At 41.6% G+C, this 20,190-nt stretch overlaps 1 protein-coding gene across 4 annotated transcripts in view; it reads right to left on the minus strand.

Moving 5' to 3' along the window:
* Positions 1-20,190, minus strand: part of DAAM2 (dishevelled associated activator of morphogenesis 2) — a 211,930-nt gene that overhangs the window by 102,756 nt on the left and 88,984 nt on the right. For all 4 annotated transcript variants that reach the window (XM_052805722.1, XM_052805723.1, XM_052805721.1 and 1 more), the window contains one exon: positions 643-732. In XM_052805722.1, coding sequence (XP_052661682.1) covers positions 643-732 — 90 coding nt within the window. The remainder of the gene's footprint in view (positions 1-642; positions 733-20,190) is intronic.

The raw sequence follows: 20,190 nt of genomic DNA on the forward strand, positions 1-20,190 counted from the left end.
CATCATTCTGCCAGTGACAAAATACTTAGTGTGATACATCAGCCTCTGGTTTACTGCCCCTTTCACTGGTTCATCAGAAATTTGAAGACCTTGAATGGAGAAGCATTACATAGAAATTGATAGGAGCAGGTCTTCTTCACTTTCCGGTGCAATACGGAACATTTCCTACAAGCTCTGGAAGACCTTGAACTACCAAGTTTTATTACATCACTATTATTATGTACTTTACAGATATTTGAAGACATCTTGAAAGATTTCAGCAATACATTTTCTATTCTAAGCAACCTACAAAAGTTTTTAAAAATTCCTTAAAAAATTTCCATGATAGCTTTTCTTCCAGCTCAAAGAAAAAAGAAAAAACAAAAAACCTCAAACTAAACCCAAAACCAAACATGCAAAAGATTCAGAATGGGACAACATGATTTTAACTTGTTAACATCCTTTTCAGAAATCACACGTGCATACACTACTTATAAGAAAGTTGTGCAATATTCATGCTAATAAAAATCCTTATATCACTTAATCATGTTCTTGAGTAAACAGTAGATAAACATGTAGTTCAAATCTAGATGTATATCAGTAATAATGTACGTGCACACAGAATTTATTGGTGAGCTGCTTCAGTTGGGACAACAATAGTACCTTCTTTTTGCTGCAGTAAATCTGCCATTTCTTCTCTGGAGGGAGTGCAAACATAGCCTCTCTGTTCTTGTCTGTAAGATCCAATTCATCCTGGAGATTGTGAAAAAGAAAAACAGAAAAAAAACAGTCAACAGCTGCATTGGTAACTTCTAATAGGTTGAGAGGAATCTGGACCAGGTATGGTGACTAGCCTTCAATCAAAAGGCAGAGGACTTAGTGGCTCCCAAAGGCTGCAAAGATAATTGGTTTCATAATTTTTACCTTGCTACTGCGAGTTCTCCCTGTCAGAGCAGAACCTATGAAGAGAGGCAGCCTGAACAACTCCCATGTCAAACTTCCATTACTAATGATTAGTCAAGGATGGGAAAGACCACATGAAAGGCATGAAGTGAAAAACTCAAAGCACTGGCTTATGTGACAAAGACACTCCTTATGACTCTTAAAGAAAGGCTAAAAATTCAATACACTTTTTTCCTGGCCTGTAGTACCAGCTTGGTCTTCCATAAAAGGAGAACAGTGAAATCACTGTATCTTTTAAAAAAAGGTCACGAGACAGTTGTCTAGTGGCAGTAATGTCAACAGCAACCTACAGGTTGAAAGGTTTGGCCAGATGTTTGTCCTCTGAACCACACAGTCCCCAGCAAAAGACAACCAGCTTTTCAGACATAAAGGACATATCTCCACACAGCATCACACCAGGTTGAACAGACCAGCAAATTCAGTCTCTGTTAAGAAAAGTGAGTTCAGTGGAACACACCCTTTTAGAGCCTAGCCAACCTACAAAATGAAGGATAATGCTGTGATCTGGAACTGACTCCCAACCCTGTTACAAGCTCCCTCTGGATACACCACTGAATTCCCTAGCTTTGGTTTCTCTTCTGTAAAACATGTATAACAATAGACTCTCTTCCTGTACAATATGTCTATAAAATCATCAAAGCAGAGACTGCTACTTGCTCTGTGTTTATTCAGCACTGACCAGAACAGGGCTCCAATCACAGTTGACAGTTTCAGGTCCTAATGGGAAGGAAACAAATAAGAATGGTCTTCATAGCAAGCAGCCTGCATGAGCAGGGACAGACGAAGATGTCTAAATGAGAGTTTCAGCAATATAAAGACAAGCTTCCAATAACGTTTCAATGAATCAGTTTTGGCAGTGTTTTCTTCTTCCTATATATTTGAAAGTGTTTGGAGAAGGAAGTGTCCAGGGGTCCAATATCAAGATGACACTGCAGCACTAAGAATGCTGCACATGCAGATTCTGGAACCCACACTAACCTAGCCCAAGCAGAGACAATACCTCTTTAACTCAGCCCAACAATGGCTCATTTGGAAAGCGTTCAGGGCTGGGAAACTTGTGAAAACAGTGAGCTAAATTGCACACTGAGCCTGGTAGCGGCTGCTGACAGATTTAAAAGCCCATAGAGATTTCAGCTGCAAAAAGGTACAAAAGAAATGCAAACAGTAACAAGGCAAGGTCAGTGCCAGCAGCCTAAGGTAGAAGAAGCTGGAGGGTTTTTTTAAACAAGAAAAAGTTTAAAGGCAAAAAAAAATCCCAAAAATTTTAGCTGTGCAAAAAGAGTGCAAACCATGTGGAAATGTTTAGGGTGAGTTTCCAAACAGGGGGCAGCCAAGCAAGGCAAGGATTTTTATCCTTGCTACACACAATTAGAAAGCTCAGGCCAGGATCACATTCCTGGGGGGAGAGGGAGAGGGAAATGACATGTAAGGTCTTAAGACAAGTGAAGGAATGCTGTTGGAGGTCAAGCATGTGGGAGGGAAAGAAGGGGCAGACAGGGAATCAGAAATGCCAGGTTTGGAAGAAACACCAAAGAGGCCAGAATACACATCTGAAATGAGGTGGCTGGGCTCAGCTAAATTCTTAGAAAAATTATGATTGTTTTATTGAACTGCTTAATGATCTCAGCCTTTTTTTTCTTTTATTTTTCTTTTTTTTTATTTATTTTTTTTTAAATAAAGAGCAACTAACTTGGTTTTCTAATCCATACTGCTCTTTCCAGAGTCTGGTGGCAGATTAGACAAGCAGCAAAAGCTCTTCCCAGAACCTGTGCACAAAACTGAATGATCATCTCAACCAATATAGTTCAAGACAACCATTTCATCAAAAGAACGCTCCTATTGACTAAAACCACCCAGAGGGCAGGAGGCTGACACTTAGCAGCTTCTAGACACTGCCCTGGACACTGGCAGTATCAGGGACATAAAGAGCACTCTGCCTTCAATGGGGCAATGAGAATATGCAACTTCCAGTCATGCAATTTGCATCCTGATAGCATGACATTCTTTTCAGGACAGAAGCCTAGAAAGGCAGTTTGAAAGGATGGAAGATCCAGTGGGAACAAAGAGCATCCACATCCTACTTCATTATGACTCAAGAGGGTAGATTAAGCCAGAACATTAGAAATCATCAGATTAGCATAGGTAACACAGTAACAAGGAAACTGCTCAGGGTTCCAGGCATAATATGATCCTCAGAGGCAGACCTAAACATACCTGACTGGAAAATAGCACATGGAGGATGGATTACCCTTCTTTTTGAAACAGCTAGTGTTTGTCTTCGTTAGGAGGCAAAATGCTGGGTTCTAATCCCCAGGTCAGATGAGCAAGTAGCAAGCATGTATATTCAGCAGGGAAAGAGACACTTTCTCCAGAATGCAAAGCAGCAGTCAAGCTCTTCAACACCCTTTCCTGAAGTTAGTCTTCAGCAAGTGTGCTCCTTCACTGAGAGGAAGTAAAGAGTGGGAGGAACCAAAGAGGCCTACATGCCCCCCTCTAACTAGACCATTAATCAAATCCCACCTTATAAAGAACCAAGAAATCCCTGCAAAATACAAGAAACATGAACGCTTTTTCTGGAACCCTCCAAATCATCTTACTTCTCCCATCCCCAACCCCTTTCTATAGAAGGGGATCAGAAGACCACAGTGACTGCACAGGAAGCCCCTCAATCTAGCTAAGAAAAAAGATCCTGGATCAGGCAGACCATTTTCCTGTTCTGACTCAGGATCCTAACAGACAGCACATGAGGAAACTTGCTGCCTTGGAGGGAAGCAGGACGAGCAACAGAAAGAATAAATTTCAGAAGATTAATTTGGTCCATGAATAGGTCATCCTGACACAATGACAGAGGCAGATCTGTCAGTATGTAGAAATTCAGACCCTAGAGTTAGCTCACTGACAGCAAGCAGCTATTGAAGAAGAAAGGAATTGCAAAGGTTGGCAGGAAAGGGGAAGAACTACAAACTCTGAATGCAGTCATCATCATCAAGTTGGAGCCAGGCTGAGGAAGGTGATGTGACCGAATGCCCAGGGAGCAAATGTAAAGGGCAAGAAAAGAGGGTCGGTCAGAATAAAGTGGGGAAAACACCCTCCTCCATCACCTGCGTCAGTTTCCCAATAGAAATGTAGTAACTCCTCTTCTATGCCTTGGATGGGCAGCTCAGTTCTAGCAATTCATGCCAGCATGACCCTGCACAATGGAGCTCAGCCTCCTGGCTCTTAAAAATACTTGAGTTGCAAGTGTTCTCATGAAACACAGATTAAAAAGATACTTGTCAGGCTGGCCTGAGGGAGATGTAAAGTATCTCCAGTTAATATTCCTTACATTTCTCTCCTTTATCTATTTCCTGTTTTATTTTATTTACTGAGAGGGCGATACATTCAGTTAATTTCACTTTCATGTGGACATTTATTTTACTTACACAGATTGAATTTCAATGATAAAACATTTAAAAGGTACTGGAGCTGGATTTGAGGTTCAAATCTTTCCAGTCCAGTTCTCAGGCCAAAATGGAAGATGGCCTCCATTCAAAATGGCTACATCCCAAGGAAATAAGAGACAGAGAGAAAGAAAGGAAACAAGAAGGAAGAATGGGTAGGAAACATAAACCCAGTATTTCATGGGATTTAAAACCACTTTATGTCCCTTGGTTTTGGGAACTTTCATCAAAGTGTGAAAGCTGGATTTGGTGCTAGGTAGCCATCACCTTGATAATGGTATCATTGAAAGCCCTGGAAGAGCCGAACAGAAAAATATTTCTCACCTAAACTGGGCAGCACATTTCTTAGTGACATGAAATGAAATTAATATAGAGAAAAAGTAATATTTTGGGAATGTAGAAGAGTGGTTCACTTGGAGAGAGAACCACTAAGGGAGAAGTTTTAACACCTACTAACATGCCTGCCTCTCTAAAGGAGAACCTTTAATGCCTACCAACACCTCTGTACTGAGATGTGTATTGCATCTCCACCATTCAGTCATCTGTGGAAAGGTGGGACAGAATCACAGGATAGCTGCTCCTTCACCAGTCTACTTCACCTAGCCTTGCAAGAATACTTATACAGTCCATAGGAACTTTGGAATTTGAATAGGGAAAACTTGAAATAGTTTGAAAGGCAAACTTAGTAAGATACTCAAAGACACAATGAGACTTCCCATTTTCAACATATCAATGCTGAAGCCACAGCAGGGGTAGGATGGAAATCTCAACACTATAAGTATACAGACTGTTAGGGCTTCAGGGCTCCAGCACCTCTTGGCTTCAAATCAGAATGCTGGAGACCAAAAGACACAAACTTGGTTCTCCAGGGATATTTGGACACTTATGGGAGGTTTCCTCAGTTGCAGTTTCTCTACGTGTCCCACTTCCACTGACTGCTGGACTTCCTGGTCACCAGGGAGCTTACCACTGAGTTAAAGAAGTCAGACAGCTGCTTCATTTTGTAAAAGACAAAAAAAACGAACAACCCCAAATAACCAACTAACGAACCAACCAACCTTCAGAGGCTGGTGGGGTTGGTTTGGGGGTGGGGTTTTATTTTTTGGTTGTTGAGTTTTTGGTTTTGTTTTGCCTTCATAAAAGTTTAATGCATCATGCATAGCATTTCCAGCATGATGAAGCACAGAATTCTGACATGGAATGTTTTGTTTACTGCAGGTAATAACTTGATTAATATGGGCATAACACATATTTTGCCAGGAGGGAGAGGAGATTTTGCTTTTCTTATGTTTAGTTAGATACCTGTCTTGTTTCATCAATTATAATTCTTATAATTTCAACTACAGATAGTTTAGTTACACCTTTCATTTTTGTCTGTAGGTTACAGTCTCTCTTGCTTACAGTGCTCTTGAAAGCCTATCCTTTCTATGAGCTTCCATCCCAGGCCTGTGTTTCACATTTAATGGCTTTTTTTATGACTAAGAGAAGTTAATGACATCTAAAAGCATATTCTCATTTTTTAAATGCTTATTTCTGCCTACAAACATATTCAGGCAACTATTAAAGGATTATTAAAGAATGAAATCCTTTTACCATCCCCAGAGGGAATAGCTTTGGCATGAAATCAATCTTTATTTTACACCACAGAATCCAACACTAAGATGTAATACATTGGCAAATAGGCTTCATCACTTCTGCTGTTCAGAGATGCCTATTTTGACTGTCTGGTTACAGCTCTGTTGCATTGTTTGGTTCCTTAGCAGCTGATGGGTACTCAAGCAAAAGGACACCCTGGTTCAGCATGAACAAGCGTCATGGGAACCAAATCTTCAGATGGTACAAACTGGCAAAACTCACTAGAAAGGTTAAACTTTACTCTCCCTTGTTAAACTCAAAGTGGAAACTTAAAAACTTCCAGAACAGATGAGACCAGCAGTTATCTGACCTGTGACCAGCATCAAAAGCTTCAGAGGGCAGCGCAAAAGCCCTGCAAGTACAAAGCCACAGAGCAAACTCTGTAGACGGTCAAACACTTCCTATTCCCTGCTTCAAAAACTGGCTGATTCTGTGATGCAGGTGAGTTAATGTCCCTTTCAAGATGGGGATAGCATTGGTATTTCCAAATATTTTTTGCACAGCTCAAAAGTTTTCCTTTTGCTCAGTCACACCAGCATTATCCTTAATGGTTCTTTGTGAGTCATCCAATAGGGAACAAAACTGAGAAAGTAGGAATTATATGAGGATGCCTTTACACACTCTAGAAAACCTCCTTGATTTGAAGACTTTTTATTTGAATAACTTGCTTGCATACTCACCTCAAAAATTTAGTTTCCAAGGGTACATTCATTTTTACATTATGACCTTGCAGTGTATGAATTTTAGTTAAATGCACCGCTCTTATCTTGCTTCCTGTTCACATCCCCATTCCTTCTTTTTTCCTTTCTCTTGCACACACCTTCCTTATCCACCTCATCAATCATTCTCTCTCAGTCTCTTAACAGCATCAAACTCACCCAAGTTACAAAATGAAGTATAATACACTGTTGCCAGTATAATAAATTCCCTGTAGAGTATGATACCTGTTGCTGCAGGTTCCCCAAGGTAATTTATATAGATGTCTGTCACCATGTCCCCAAAAGGGCTATGTTCCACTTCCACTGATGCTCCCAAGTGGCATAGCACAGCTGATGGCCTTATGCCCTGGGTGAATTTATTTAAATCTTGTTCAAAGTAAACAGTGATTATGACACACCATGGGATCCCATCCAGCATCCACTGGCAGGCCCCAGAGAAGGTTCATGTTCATGTGCAATCACTTTGAGGGAATAGTTGATGGTGGGTTAATCAATGCTGAAGTACAACTCAAGCTGATGTGAGATAAATAGCACTGACATGTCTGGGACTGTGGAGGAAGGGGAAGCAGGGGAAGGAGACCAGGGAGGAGGTTGTCAGCAGCACACTACAAGCCTTTGCAATAGAGAATCCAATACAGCATAACTATTTTAGCTTTAACAAGTGAACTGAGTAGGACTATGTTGCTAACTTGTGACTTATATGGCCTGAAAGCTACACATTTACATTAACAACAGTTCCAGGAACATTTATTTTTCAGTTCATGCTGCCTATACCAGGTTCTGTTGGCAAATAGGTTAGTCTGGTGGCTTACATTTGAGCTGTGCCTCTGCCCACCAGGGAGGGAGGTCGGGGAGGAGCAGAGACACTATCATCACAGGTCCAGAGGCAGCTGTCCAAAAAAGCTGCTTCAGAGATAACTGCCGTAAGTGAATAAAAAAATCAATCTTCTTCAGATCTCAGTCTCTTTGCAAGGAGCTTATGACTCCTTCAAGTAGAAGAGATAAACCTTCCCTGTTTAGTCACTGTGTCCACCTCCAGGGGACAGTATAGGATTGTTCCCCTACAGTTTTCCTTCCATTGCTTTGTTCAATCCAGCTCACCAGGCTGACATGTAAGAGGCAGCCTGCTGGAAGAGTGCACATTTCCAACACTGAGGTCGACGAAGCATTCTAAAGACTGCCTGTCCGAACTGTCAGTGAATGAGGTTGATTCAACTGCACAAATTGCCTACACTCATGTACAAACTGGAGCAATGAGCAGTGCAAAAAAAGTACTGCTCAGCAAAGCTCCCTAAAAAAGAGAAACATTTCACAGGCTTTACCTAATATGCAACTGCAAACACTGGCATGTGATTGAGGCAGGCATTGAGAGGAGTGAAACAGAACCTCCTCCTCTAGACAACAACCAGTTCCCATCCCTACCTTCTCAGGGCTGTGCCTGGCACAACTGCATGGCTGTACCCACAGCAGAAGTTCAGGGCAGATGTTCTTTCAACAGGCAACAGCACTACCACCCGCACAGCTAGCACATCTCCAGATGCAGCACATTGGTTAAAAGTTCCCACTTGGGCACCTGATATATGTCTGAAGTCCACTGATAACCCACAAAGAAAAAGCAAAATAACCCCCAAAATCAACCCTTCCCTCCCCCCACGCTCTTCCATCTCATCCTAATCCCTGGTATTACAAGCAGCCTTTGTAAAGCACACAGAGATAACATACCATATGAGGCTGGGGAGTAACATTTTGATCATTTTCCCAATTGATAAGAATTAGGTGGATTACTGCAAAATATTGGGTTTCCATGCCTTTGCATACACATAGTATGTTTATATGCAGTTACGTATGCTACTCGCACCTTACATACACAAGAGCTATATACATAAGACATACAACGTAACATCTGCCTGTACCTACAATGTCTTATCATTACATTAGAGCATGATGAAACCACTGTGCACGAGTTGCTCACGCAGCCTGCTGGCATGGGAAGCAATGTTTACATTTTGACTACTGCCACAGATCTGACTGTAAAGCAGAAAAGCACACAAACAAACAGCTGTGATTCCCATTATACTCTTTTTCCTTCTTGCTTTTTCAAAAAGTTGCTGCTTTAAAACCCCTTCAGTACTAGGGGCCAAAATCTCTTGATTCTCAGTCATAACAGTACAAGACAGAAAGCACCTGATGTTTACATACTGGAAGATGTGTTTCTTTTCTACCCTGCCAACACAGAAGTTACTCATTCTTAAGGCTCAGCAGCAAAGTAAGACTTTCATCCATTAGGGGCACTGCTTTTTGGCAGAGAAATTTATCTCACAGAAAGTCAATTAACATCCCACTCAGCCACCCCCAAACACAGCCCCCACTACACTGCTTCCTTTTTCCCCTCCTTAATCATTGGTTAATTGCTTCTTTGCTTCCTGAAGAAGAGCTAAATCCTGTCTCTCTCCTGCTCCTCAGAGCTCTCTGTGACTTGACAGCATACAAGCACCTGTAAGCAGCAAGGCATCATGGCAGTCCCCTTTCACAAGCCACTAGAAGCAGCATCTGCTGTTCATTTTCCTGCCCTTCACAGGCAAACTGCATGCGTGAGACGACAATCTCCTGGGCCAAATAGAAACAGAAAGAATGAGGAAAACCAGTGCCTGTTTATGCAACAATACACACAGATGTTTAGAGAAAGAGATCATGACTTAGATACACATTCTTACATGCAGGGCTACAATATGGTTAGAGCAAGAGGGACGTTCCATGGATATGGGTGGGCATATGCAGACAATAATGCAAACAGTTGACTATCATCACTGCTTTTTCTGTTACAGTGGGCTGCATGTCCATGTCAGTGAATTGGAATGAGCCCAATGAGAGGGATGGGGATGAAAACTGAATAGGCAGGCTCATGTCTAATCTAAATCCCTGCTGCAGCAATTTAAGCCTATTACTTCCGGCCCTATCAACCACAGACATGTTGAGTGGATTTTTTCCTTCCTCTTGATAACAGTTTTCAAGCCTATTAAAGGCTGTTGTAATGTCCCTCCTCAGTCATCTTTCTTGAGACTAAACAAGCCCAGCTCTTTCAGTCTTTCTTTTAGAGGTCATGTCCTTTGGACCTCTCATTCCTCATCTAATTGATTTCCGGGCTCTCCCCAGTCAAAGTACATCTTTCTTGAAGTGCACTGTTCAAAAGTGGGGACGATGTTCCAGCTGAGACCTTACCAATGCTGAGTGCAAAGAGTACTTCATGCATCCTCCAGACTGCATTCCTGGTTACATATTTCACAAAGACAATGACTTCTTTTTTGTTTTTTTAATAAAACCCCTCAAAACCTGCATGACTTACGTTCAGTCATGATATACGATAATCCTTGGTTTCTTCTGAAGTGTACCCACCTGGCTGCTTCCCATCCTCAATTACCAGACTTGCTTCTAAAAGAGCATGCTTTAACTGTCCCCATTGAATCCCATCCTTTTTCACACAATTTCTCCATCTTCTTTTAAGGTTATCTTTTAACATATCCACAGTGTTTACAGCCTAGTGACACCTGCAAATTAATAGGTATGCTCTGTATTCCACTATCCAGTCAATTAAATGAAAACACCAAACAGAACTGAAGCCATTAAACCTCTGCTTGATACATCTTTTCACTGTGACAGGTTGCAAGTCCTCTAGGGCAAGTACCATATTTACCTCTACATTCTGATTATACACAGTATATCAAATATCTCTCTCAAACAAAGCTTCTAGCATCACTGTCTATAACATTGAATAACAATAAAATCTGCTGTTTCAACATAGTACCCATTCCCCACCCCTCATTTCCTTTCCTTCTCCTCCCCTCATTTCCCCCTCCCTTCCTGCTCCCTGTGTCAGGGTTTGTTTTTCATGTCAAGGTTCTTTAGGTGAGACCCAGTATGGGAAGGTAAGTGTGGGAAAGGTTATTAGGAAACTGCCTTCTAAACTGCTACCTTTCCAGCCTCCCCCACCCTCTCCCTCCCTACAAAGTCTCCTCTGTTCTGTTTTAATACTAATGAGTTCAGAGGAGGTTCCTAGGCTAGAGCAATTCACAGCTTGGACTGTGCCAAAACACACAAGCACACACCTCTGTGATCGCTTCCTGCCCAAACACAGTCCTGCTGGCTCAACCCTCAAAATGTGGGCTGGGAATTGCTGCTGTGGCCCTGTGCCAAAGGCAGGCTAAATTTCCAGGGGCGTCGGTGCCACCTACTCCTCTCCTCCCAGCTTTATCCTCTTGTGTGCATCCTATTTGCCATATGCCCCTATGGAGGAAAACAAGGGTAAGTCAGAGCTTGGCTGACCTTTAAATCTCTGATAAAATATTATGTAAAAGGGCAGGAGGAACTGAGATGTCCGTTCAGAATTTAATGAGCAAAATTAACTTCTTATCGAGCTTTGGTTGTGCAGCTCAGACACACATGCTCAAACTTATATGCAGGGTAGACTCAAAGGAACTCCAATAAATCAACATCATTTCTGGCATGAGTTCAGGTTTACACAGATAGAAGTGAAACCAGAAGCTCGCTTTAGTTCTTCTCTTGCTCTCTGAATTATTACTCCAGATTTGGTAGTGCAAACCAGAGATCAAAGTGTCCCTAACTCCATTAAACTGATTTGACTTACTCTGGATTTACACCAGTGCAAAATATTAATCAAATTGCCTGCTTTAAATTGTAACAGAGACTAAATCTCTCGACTAGACAGCCTATAACACAGGCTTGTTCTACAGTCTACAGCACAGATTTCAGACCTAGATAGACTGAGCAGTCTATCAGTCCCCTTTTCACTAATTGTTAACTTCTACTTCAATAAATGGAGATGAGCTGTATTTACTACTAATCAGTCAAGACCAGCTAGAACAACACCCACATATGAGGCTTCTGTTATCTCCTCTGGGGTGAGATGGAGGGCAATTCCACAATGCTATTCACTCACATAGACTGAGTATTTCCATAGTCAAACACTGACTTGAAGGCATGACAGTATAGTTGGTTATTCACTCACACCCTGTCCTGTCTCATTGCTCAAGTATTCTAATAATCAGTCAGCAACTACTGCACTGACATAACTGGCCTTAAGAAAACACCAGCCATGATGTTTTTCTCTAAATAATTCTGAGAAAGAAATTACCAGAAACTTTCACAAAATACAGCAAAAGGAATAAGAGAAGGATGAGCATTTGCCTTGCAGAACGAACTCATCTCCTAAGAACAAATTGTAATTGCATTTACTGGTTAAGCATCTGTAATCCAAAAGTTCTCTTGCATCGTTAATGTAGAAGCCAACAACTTTACACTGACCGACAAACTCATCCAGCTGTTGCTCTCTATACAAGATGTAATGCTGAAACACAGCCACTAAAGCAATCCCAATGGATTTTCGATGACTCAGGGATCTCCCTGGACACCTTCCAAACTGGGAAACTGCAATCTGCTTTCCCCTTATAATTTCCTTTGGAGAAGTTATTCTTCAAACCTCCACCTAGTAAACTATTGCATAACATTGTTGTGCATGCTGCTAAATTCTTTTCAAAAGGTGTTTGTGTTAATAGTCTGGGCAGCCTGTCCCTTCATGTGATCAACAAATAACGGGAAACTGCAAAATGAAAAGACACCCGTAAGTGTTTTTAATATAGAAGTGCATAGAATATACAGATGTTGACTAGGGCCATTTTGCATTCAGCACTGGGTCCACATGTGAAAGAAAGGAGAGTCTGCCCAGGAAGGCTGTAGAGTCTTGTATCAGGAGGCAGTAGTAGAGATTTGCTCCCAAGATCTTCAAATACAATACATTCTGCCACTGGAAGACTCCTGTACTGCCTATAACCTACATATGCTGCATCTTTTCAGCACCTTTTCAATCTGGCTACAATTCTGTACTAAAACTGGTTTAAGCAGCATTACTATTCCCCGTTTCACACCAGGGAAGCAAATTCACAAATGCATGAAATGAGTTGTATAAGCTTGCAGAGGTAGCTAGGAAAAAGACAATGTTCTTGAAACGTTTTCCTCCCAGCAAGCTTACAGACTTTTTCATTTATGAGGTACCTAGCATTAAAAGCTCTGGATCAATGGTGTTTCAGTGCCAAGTGGAAGGCATCTGTCTGTACTTCCTCTGGACAAAACATGCCAAAGACAGAGCAGCTGTGGAGGCAGCCCAGTGTGATGAGTGACAGAAGCAGCACCTTCTGACACTTGCCTTCCATGTGCTGCTCCCACCCAGCGCTGAAGGGATGAGCAGAAGGACCATTCCTGTATTTAGTGACACCAAAAGCTGCCCTTTACCCAGTGTGGAGGAAGGTGCCAGGAAACTGCTGACCTGAAAACCTTGTACCCTAAAAAGGTGCTACTCCATCCACCTAGCCTGACCTGTGGCACCTTGTGCTCCCCACTTTGGAGTCTTGCAGACCAGGCAAATGACAAGAAAAGGCCATTTCCCTCCAACACTGGAAGAGCCATCCTAGGTTACCTTAACAGGTTGCCTAAATGATAAACAACGTTGAGCACTGTTTGAAGACACAATCCACCTATAGGAGGACACAGAGGCACGACATAATTATAAGCCCATTTCCCCCATTCTTCTTCAGGCTATATGATACACTATCTGAGCAATGATTATATCTGATATAATTTACTACTAGTTGAGCAAATACAGAAACTAATTTGAGTCCACACATTAAACAGATGATCCTTCATGATTGTTAACTACTTCTCCATTCAATTATCTTATTTTGTCAACAGTTCCTCCTAAACCCCAGCTACACTTTACCTCCATAGGGATAACTCCTATCCTGCAAAACACTTGCATCCCATCCTCTTTCACAACCTTCCCTCCTCACTGGAAAATTTCACTGCTTCCCCAGCTTCAGGTGGTTAAGTTTACGTGGCTATTTTGTTATAACTTTTATAAGGTCTTCATCATCACAGGGACCTGGCTCCCCCTTTTGTGCTCAAATCAGGCTGAATGACAAATCATACCTCCTACAACATCTCAGATCTGGCCCTTCTTCTATGAGCTGCAGAAGAAACAGACTTCTGTCATTCAACCTCCCTTCATCAATGTGCAAGCTCTTTCTCTCCAAAAGCACAGTCAAAAGATCATCTTGGCCTAGCATTCAGCCCATGTCACCTCCATCTTTGCAACCTATCTTTGCTCTCCCTTCAGCACCACAGCTACTTCGTTTGTCGTGCCTTTTTCTTCAACGCTTTGGAAAACTTTGTCCCTCCTTATTGCAATCTCCTGTCTAGTTACAATCTGGCCATCATGCTCTTTGCATGATGTAGTACTTCCCTCTGCCATTTCTCCCAGGTGCATCTCCAGGTGGCACCCTCTCATCCCAAATTACCTTTCTGGCCTGATTCATAACAGTCTCCCACTTCTCCTCAGCAGACCAAGTCTAGATTCAAATATCCTCTCTAGCACATGAGAAATAAGGTCCTAATAGAGTTCTAAGTTATCTAATACAGCTCTGAACAATATATGACACTAATAATGAGAAGTAAAGAAAGGATAGAAACAGCAGAAGGGCAGGAATCATACTCAAAGAAGCCATTTCAAAGCAGTGGAGCAATAAGACATCCCTGTACTGCTGTTGCTGGCTCTATTTCTACTGGAGAGGGCAGAGCCTCTTACTCTAAGTCAGTGGGCATCAAAGTGGCAGGAACTATAGGAGAATGCTGGTTCAATTCTAGGAGGAAGGTAGGAAATTGTCTACTCTGTATGCATTCAAGTGGAGCTGGAAAGGCCCTGGAAAGTTGAAATAAAGATAAATTAATTTGATCCTTCCAGCTAGCAAGTATGACTCCTACTATCAATATCATCTGTGTTTTATCACTTCAGCAGCCTTCAGACTCAATCCAGAAAGTTCCTGACTTTTCATTATAACCATAATGGAACACAAAAACCATTCAAATATTAATGATGTCCTACTATGGAAAAAGGCCACAGTAGAGCTTTACATTTTTTTTTTCTTTTTATGTAATGCTGCCTAACACTTGCAGCTATGCCAAAACAAGTTATCAAATCAGCTGATAAGGTACTAGAAACACGTGGACACAAGATTTCTGAACAGTAAGCATATCTATGCTATCATCTGTGGTTTAGGGGATAGGATATCATGACAGCTTCCAAGCTTTCAATAGAGGCAAGACACAAGATTGACATCTTAGCACATCCATTCTCTAGTGGCAGGATCTGTTCTTTCCTCTCTTTTTGCATCCCAAGCTACATATCTGCTGTGCTTCCAAAATCTAGTACTTCTCTTATGCCCTAGATGGACTACATGCATTTCCTCAGTCAGGGAACATCAGGATTACCCTGTTAAAGACAAGTCCAGTAAGTAGGTGTCTTTCAGGTGTTTCATTTCTACTGTTAAGTAAATCATACTCAAAACACACTCAAACATTCCCTTCAGGTATTCCAGCCATGACCACAACTTTCCCCATCTTCCTGAAAGGCAGCCAGTATGCTCTGCTTGGGATATTCAGAAGTCAACAATCACTACAGATACAGAAAATACCACATAGGTCAAATTTCAGGCAACATAGAATGATATAACTCCACTACTGTCTTCAGTGGAACTGAACTGCTTTACATCAGATAACTATCTGTCTGTAAGTTTTATAGTAAAGCAACAAGATCAACAAAACAGTGTATCCCTGAACAAAAGCCTTATAACTACACAGGTACTCTGGTAATACCCCCAGCTTCTTCACACCCAAAATCTAGCACATAAGCCTGGGTCTGGATTTACATTTGTTTACACAACCCTATTGATTCTCAGACACTAAGTATGAGACCTGGCTCCCATCTCATGCTCCTCTCACAGCATCTGGGTCTCACACATTTGCAGCATAGTGACTGCTGCTTCTTACACAGCTGGTCAGGGAGCTGGGAGCTGCCAACCAGCTGCACCTACTGGAAGGGACCCTAGAGAGAGAAAGTGCTGGTTCTGCACTCAGTGCCGCAAGTCTGGCCCTATCACAGGACTCCATATGTATGTGAGTGTCTGAAGGGGGGAGCTGTCTCTGCCAGGAAGCCTAAGAGGTAATACCTCTTATGTATTGGGACTTCAGTAACTATACAAAGCTGCTTGTAGTGGTATGTGCATTAAAATCAGGGAGTTGTACACATGTATTGCACATGGGACATGCGTAAAGCAGAACAGACATTATGAAAAATCTCTCTTTGAAGAGCAAGAAGAAAAAGAAAAAAGGTATCCTGGATATGGATAATTAAAAAGAAAAAGGGTATCCTGGGTATGTACAAACTTGGACTGAAGAACTGTGCTGGACATAAAGGAACATCTGTGCATATCTAGACAGACTATGATACCATGAAGAGCTTTTGCCTCCTAAGCCTCAGTCCCCCAATTGCTTCAGAAATCTTAAACTACCCAGTACTTTTGCCATTACTATAATAGAAGACAAGTGCTTCTGAGCACATGAAAAATGTTAATCTGGGAACTATAAACTAACCCAAGAGAAAGGAAAGTTTTCGTGGCCTGGCCCCCATCAGAGAGGAAAGCAATCTGCTGCCTCAAAGCTTTGCTTTTTTCTGCCTTCAGAGACAGTGTCTTCTACTCAGATGGTGATGCTAAGCCTTCTTCCCGGATATGAGCCTCTGATCATGAAAAATCCAGCTTAGTCTCATCATCAGTATTTTCTTACAGCCTCCACTAGTGCATTCTCATTAAGTGCAAGAAAGGAAGTAATAATTGGGGTGGGGAGTCTCCAGTGAGCCAAGGCCAGCAAAGCCTCCTAGTTTGCTGGAGTGAGACCTCTCCAGATCTTGATTGCATTTGGCACTACACAACCTTCCTGACTGATTAGGTACAACCATTCATTACAGAAAAGCACAAAGGGGATGGGCACAGGGAATAAAAGAACTTCCTTTTATGGGCAAAAGAGCATAGAGGCAATTTTAAATTATGGTTGTGGAGAAATCTGCATTGATCAACAACTCAAAGCCACAGGCCTGTCAGAGGTGTAGTCTGAAACTATGATTTACATGCAGGCAAGTGACACAGAAATTAAATCCCTGTATTCAAAAGAATCCAGCAAGAGGATAGAATGACTCAAAAGACTAATAATTTGAAATGGAAATATTCAAATCTTGTTAATATGCCTGAATTTAAATGTGATTAACTACTGTTATCAATATACATGACACATGTTTGGGGTTTGAAGTGAGGACCTAAAATGCATGTCTTTCTAAGCCACAAACTTTCAGTGAGAAATAAAGGACTAAATAAGGTTCAGACATGGAGGATACTTTTCTGGGAAGGTGCTGCTCCACACTGGGAGCCAAGAGACAGAATGGGCAACTCCATGTATCTGTTCCCCAGAAGTATTACAAGGGAGCTGGGGAGGAAATAGACAACTTTGCTCTCCAGGCCCATCAACAAACACAGAGAAACACAGCTGATGCCCTCTTGTGCCTACATACATTGACATATATCCACATGAAAGCCCACAATGGAGGCATTTCTTGTACTTTTTACCCCATAAATACTGTTGCAGGTTGCAGAGCCAAAGAGGGGCTCTTTGCCACAGTAAGGACTTGGTAAACTTGAGTAGGACTGGTGATATATGGGACTACTTATTCAATATTGTGAAGCCTAGTCTTCATCTGAGGTTTATGTTGTATTCATTAAATTAAACAGCCTGCAGGGGAGAACTAAGCATGAAGGAAACTTGCTACTTCCAAATCACCTGTTTGCAGTGGGAACCACTACTACAGTTATTTGGGTTTGGATCTCATCTCCCTGTGGCTCTTGATGAAGGTGTGTTATCCAGTGTGTGCCAAATTGATGCCTTGCTCAGAAATTGTTTTGCTGCCTCTGACGAAATAAATAAATGAATTCTCAGATACTTCCATGCCGTACCTTAATCTCTTTCAACATAAAACTCTATCTTCTTTCTTTTCTCCTTAACTTCCTTTCCTCTGGGAAGACAGACTATAATCACTGAATTTTATTCTCTGTGAAGGTAGAGAAGGAACAGATGTGGAGAGATGTCACAGAGTAAGCAAAGAGCAGAGTTTTCCCAAACTTTCTGTTATTGATCACTTCATCCAATGCTACTAGAAATGTGTCCCTGGTGACCCCACTGTTTCTTTGTCTCTGTCCTGAGAGGACTGGCAAAGATACCAGTCACATGGATAGTTCATGTGCTCAGAGTACACTAACCAACTCCTTTCACATTCTTCAGTATTCTGGCACTAAAGTGCTGGCAACTACTAGCCTGGAGGGTTGAGAAATGAAGAGACCACAGCAAAATATGGGACATCAGCAAATATCACACTAATTCCGTAGTTCTGTTTCAGGACATGATAAAGACACTGATTTACTTAGGAAGGGATTAGCTAAATGGGCAGAAAAAAACACGTGAGACCCATGTGGTGGGAGAGGACAGAGAAAAAAGGCAAGAGCAAAAGGTACAGTAAAGCAGCAGGCATCTTGCTCTAGATATCCTCCTTCCTCAGGTGGCACAAGGCATTAAAAGTTCTAGTCGCAGTTACAGAAACTATCAGAGTATTTCAGAGGTTACCAAGTTGCTGCCCGTGCTGCTTGGACTCTCCTGCCACATTCCTCCTCATATTTTTCACCTTTGTGGGAGTTCCTCTGTACAGCTTTTATTCCAAAGAGATTGAAGGAGAAAGAATTCACAAGATCCTCATTTTCTCTCTTCTCTTTACTGTCATAGTCACTGCCATTCCTTCCAGCTAGATACCTGGGCTAGCTCATCTTTAATTCAGAAATTGAGCCAACTGTGATGCCGTGAAATCCACTACTAAATATTATGAGATCAGAGGTGAAAAGGCGAGAGACTAAGAACTGAATTTAGGGTTATTTCAGGAAGGGACATGGTTCCATGTTCTTGTGGTTGGTGTTACAGAGCACTGCAGACAGAAACCAAGGTTAAAGTTTCAATCATCATTCCCAGCATGGGCTGAACACACTGAAGGTGCTTGATCCTGAGGGAAGGACAGAGCCCTTGATTCAGCATCTGGTTCCATCTTCATTTCATTGCACTCAGACAATACTACAAGGGAAAATACGTTTTTGATTTCCAGTGGCCTCATCGTTCAGGAACACATAGTAGTTCCACATGCATCTTCTCTACAACAAAAGCTGGGGTTTCACAGTAGGGTCAGAACACTAGATCTCTTCAGAGAGAGGAAGAAAAAGAAAAGTGTATGTTGCCTCACGCAAGCAGCAACCTACCTCTTTTGGCAATTAAAGAATGATGGGACCTCATATGGAGCTGTCATTTCAATGGGTGAGAAGAAGCATAGAGACAGGCCAAAAGAGATGCTGGATAATTCTGAAGTTTTCAAATACAGAGAGTTCATAAGTATTTATGCTGCTCCTCAACTGTACATAATGTAACTTAATAGGTACTTTTGGTGCCATAAGGTCTAAAGTTCTGTTCTGGAAAAGCCTGGGACGATGGTAAATAGTAATATCAGTAAAAAGCTTTTGTAAATCTATAAAGTCAACAAAACCCCTTATTTAGGGACTCTGAGAAAAAAGAAGAAAAAGAAAAAAAACTAAACCAAAACTAAAAAAGAAACAGGTTCGAATGCAACGTAAGAGAAACAAACCATGAAAGGAGAATCCAGTCAATGTCCCACCTGAGCTAAATACCAGAATGCTTCAAAGGCAGCCAAGACTAAGGCTTACTAACAGTAAGCATTTCTCAAATCTTTCCCAGTATAAGAATCTAATGTGGTGCGGGTAACTCAGACAACAATATTATTATTCAAGCTTGGAAGCTGTAATAATATGATCAACTTCGAAAATGGCAACTCAAAAGAAAACTCCACTTCTTCCCCAAGGACCTTCCATCCTAAAATAGACAGTCTTGAACTCCACCTTCTCAAATAGCATGACAATCTCAACAGAGCCACTAACAAAAGAAACAAAAAGAGAAACAACAGAAGCACAAACTCTTTACACTGCTCTTCCCTCTGCGCTAGCATTCTTTACATTTTTCTGCTTTCCCTAAATTGCCAGCATTTAAGTTACCCTTCTTGGGATGGTCTGAGTTCACATCTGAGATCAGGTTGTTAGTGTAAGAGAGATCTAGATGGCAAAATCTTTAGTGTCAAGCAGCACACCACCCTTAACCAACAAGAAGAGTCCAGGACTCTGAGGAAAAGGAATCAGAATCCACTGTGACAAGAACACACCGCTGCTAACAAATACGAACAAGGACATGGAGAGGCTGTTTCATGAAAAAAATTATTTTCCCTTGCCTTGCAATAGTTGTTCCAGATTCTTCTGCAACTCCTGTTCGGTCAATAAATCTGTACAAGGAAAAACACATGTGCTTAGCACAACCTATTTTGCCAGCAGGCACAAAACCAGCTTGGCACCCGCCAATAGACCACCAACTGCAGCAGCACTTTACTACATGGTCATATACACAGT

Source organism: Harpia harpyja, chromosome 13, assembly GCF_026419915.1.
Source record: "Harpia harpyja isolate bHarHar1 chromosome 13, bHarHar1 primary haplotype, whole genome shotgun sequence".
Classification (NCBI taxonomy): domain Eukaryota; kingdom Metazoa; phylum Chordata; class Aves; order Accipitriformes; family Accipitridae; genus Harpia; species Harpia harpyja.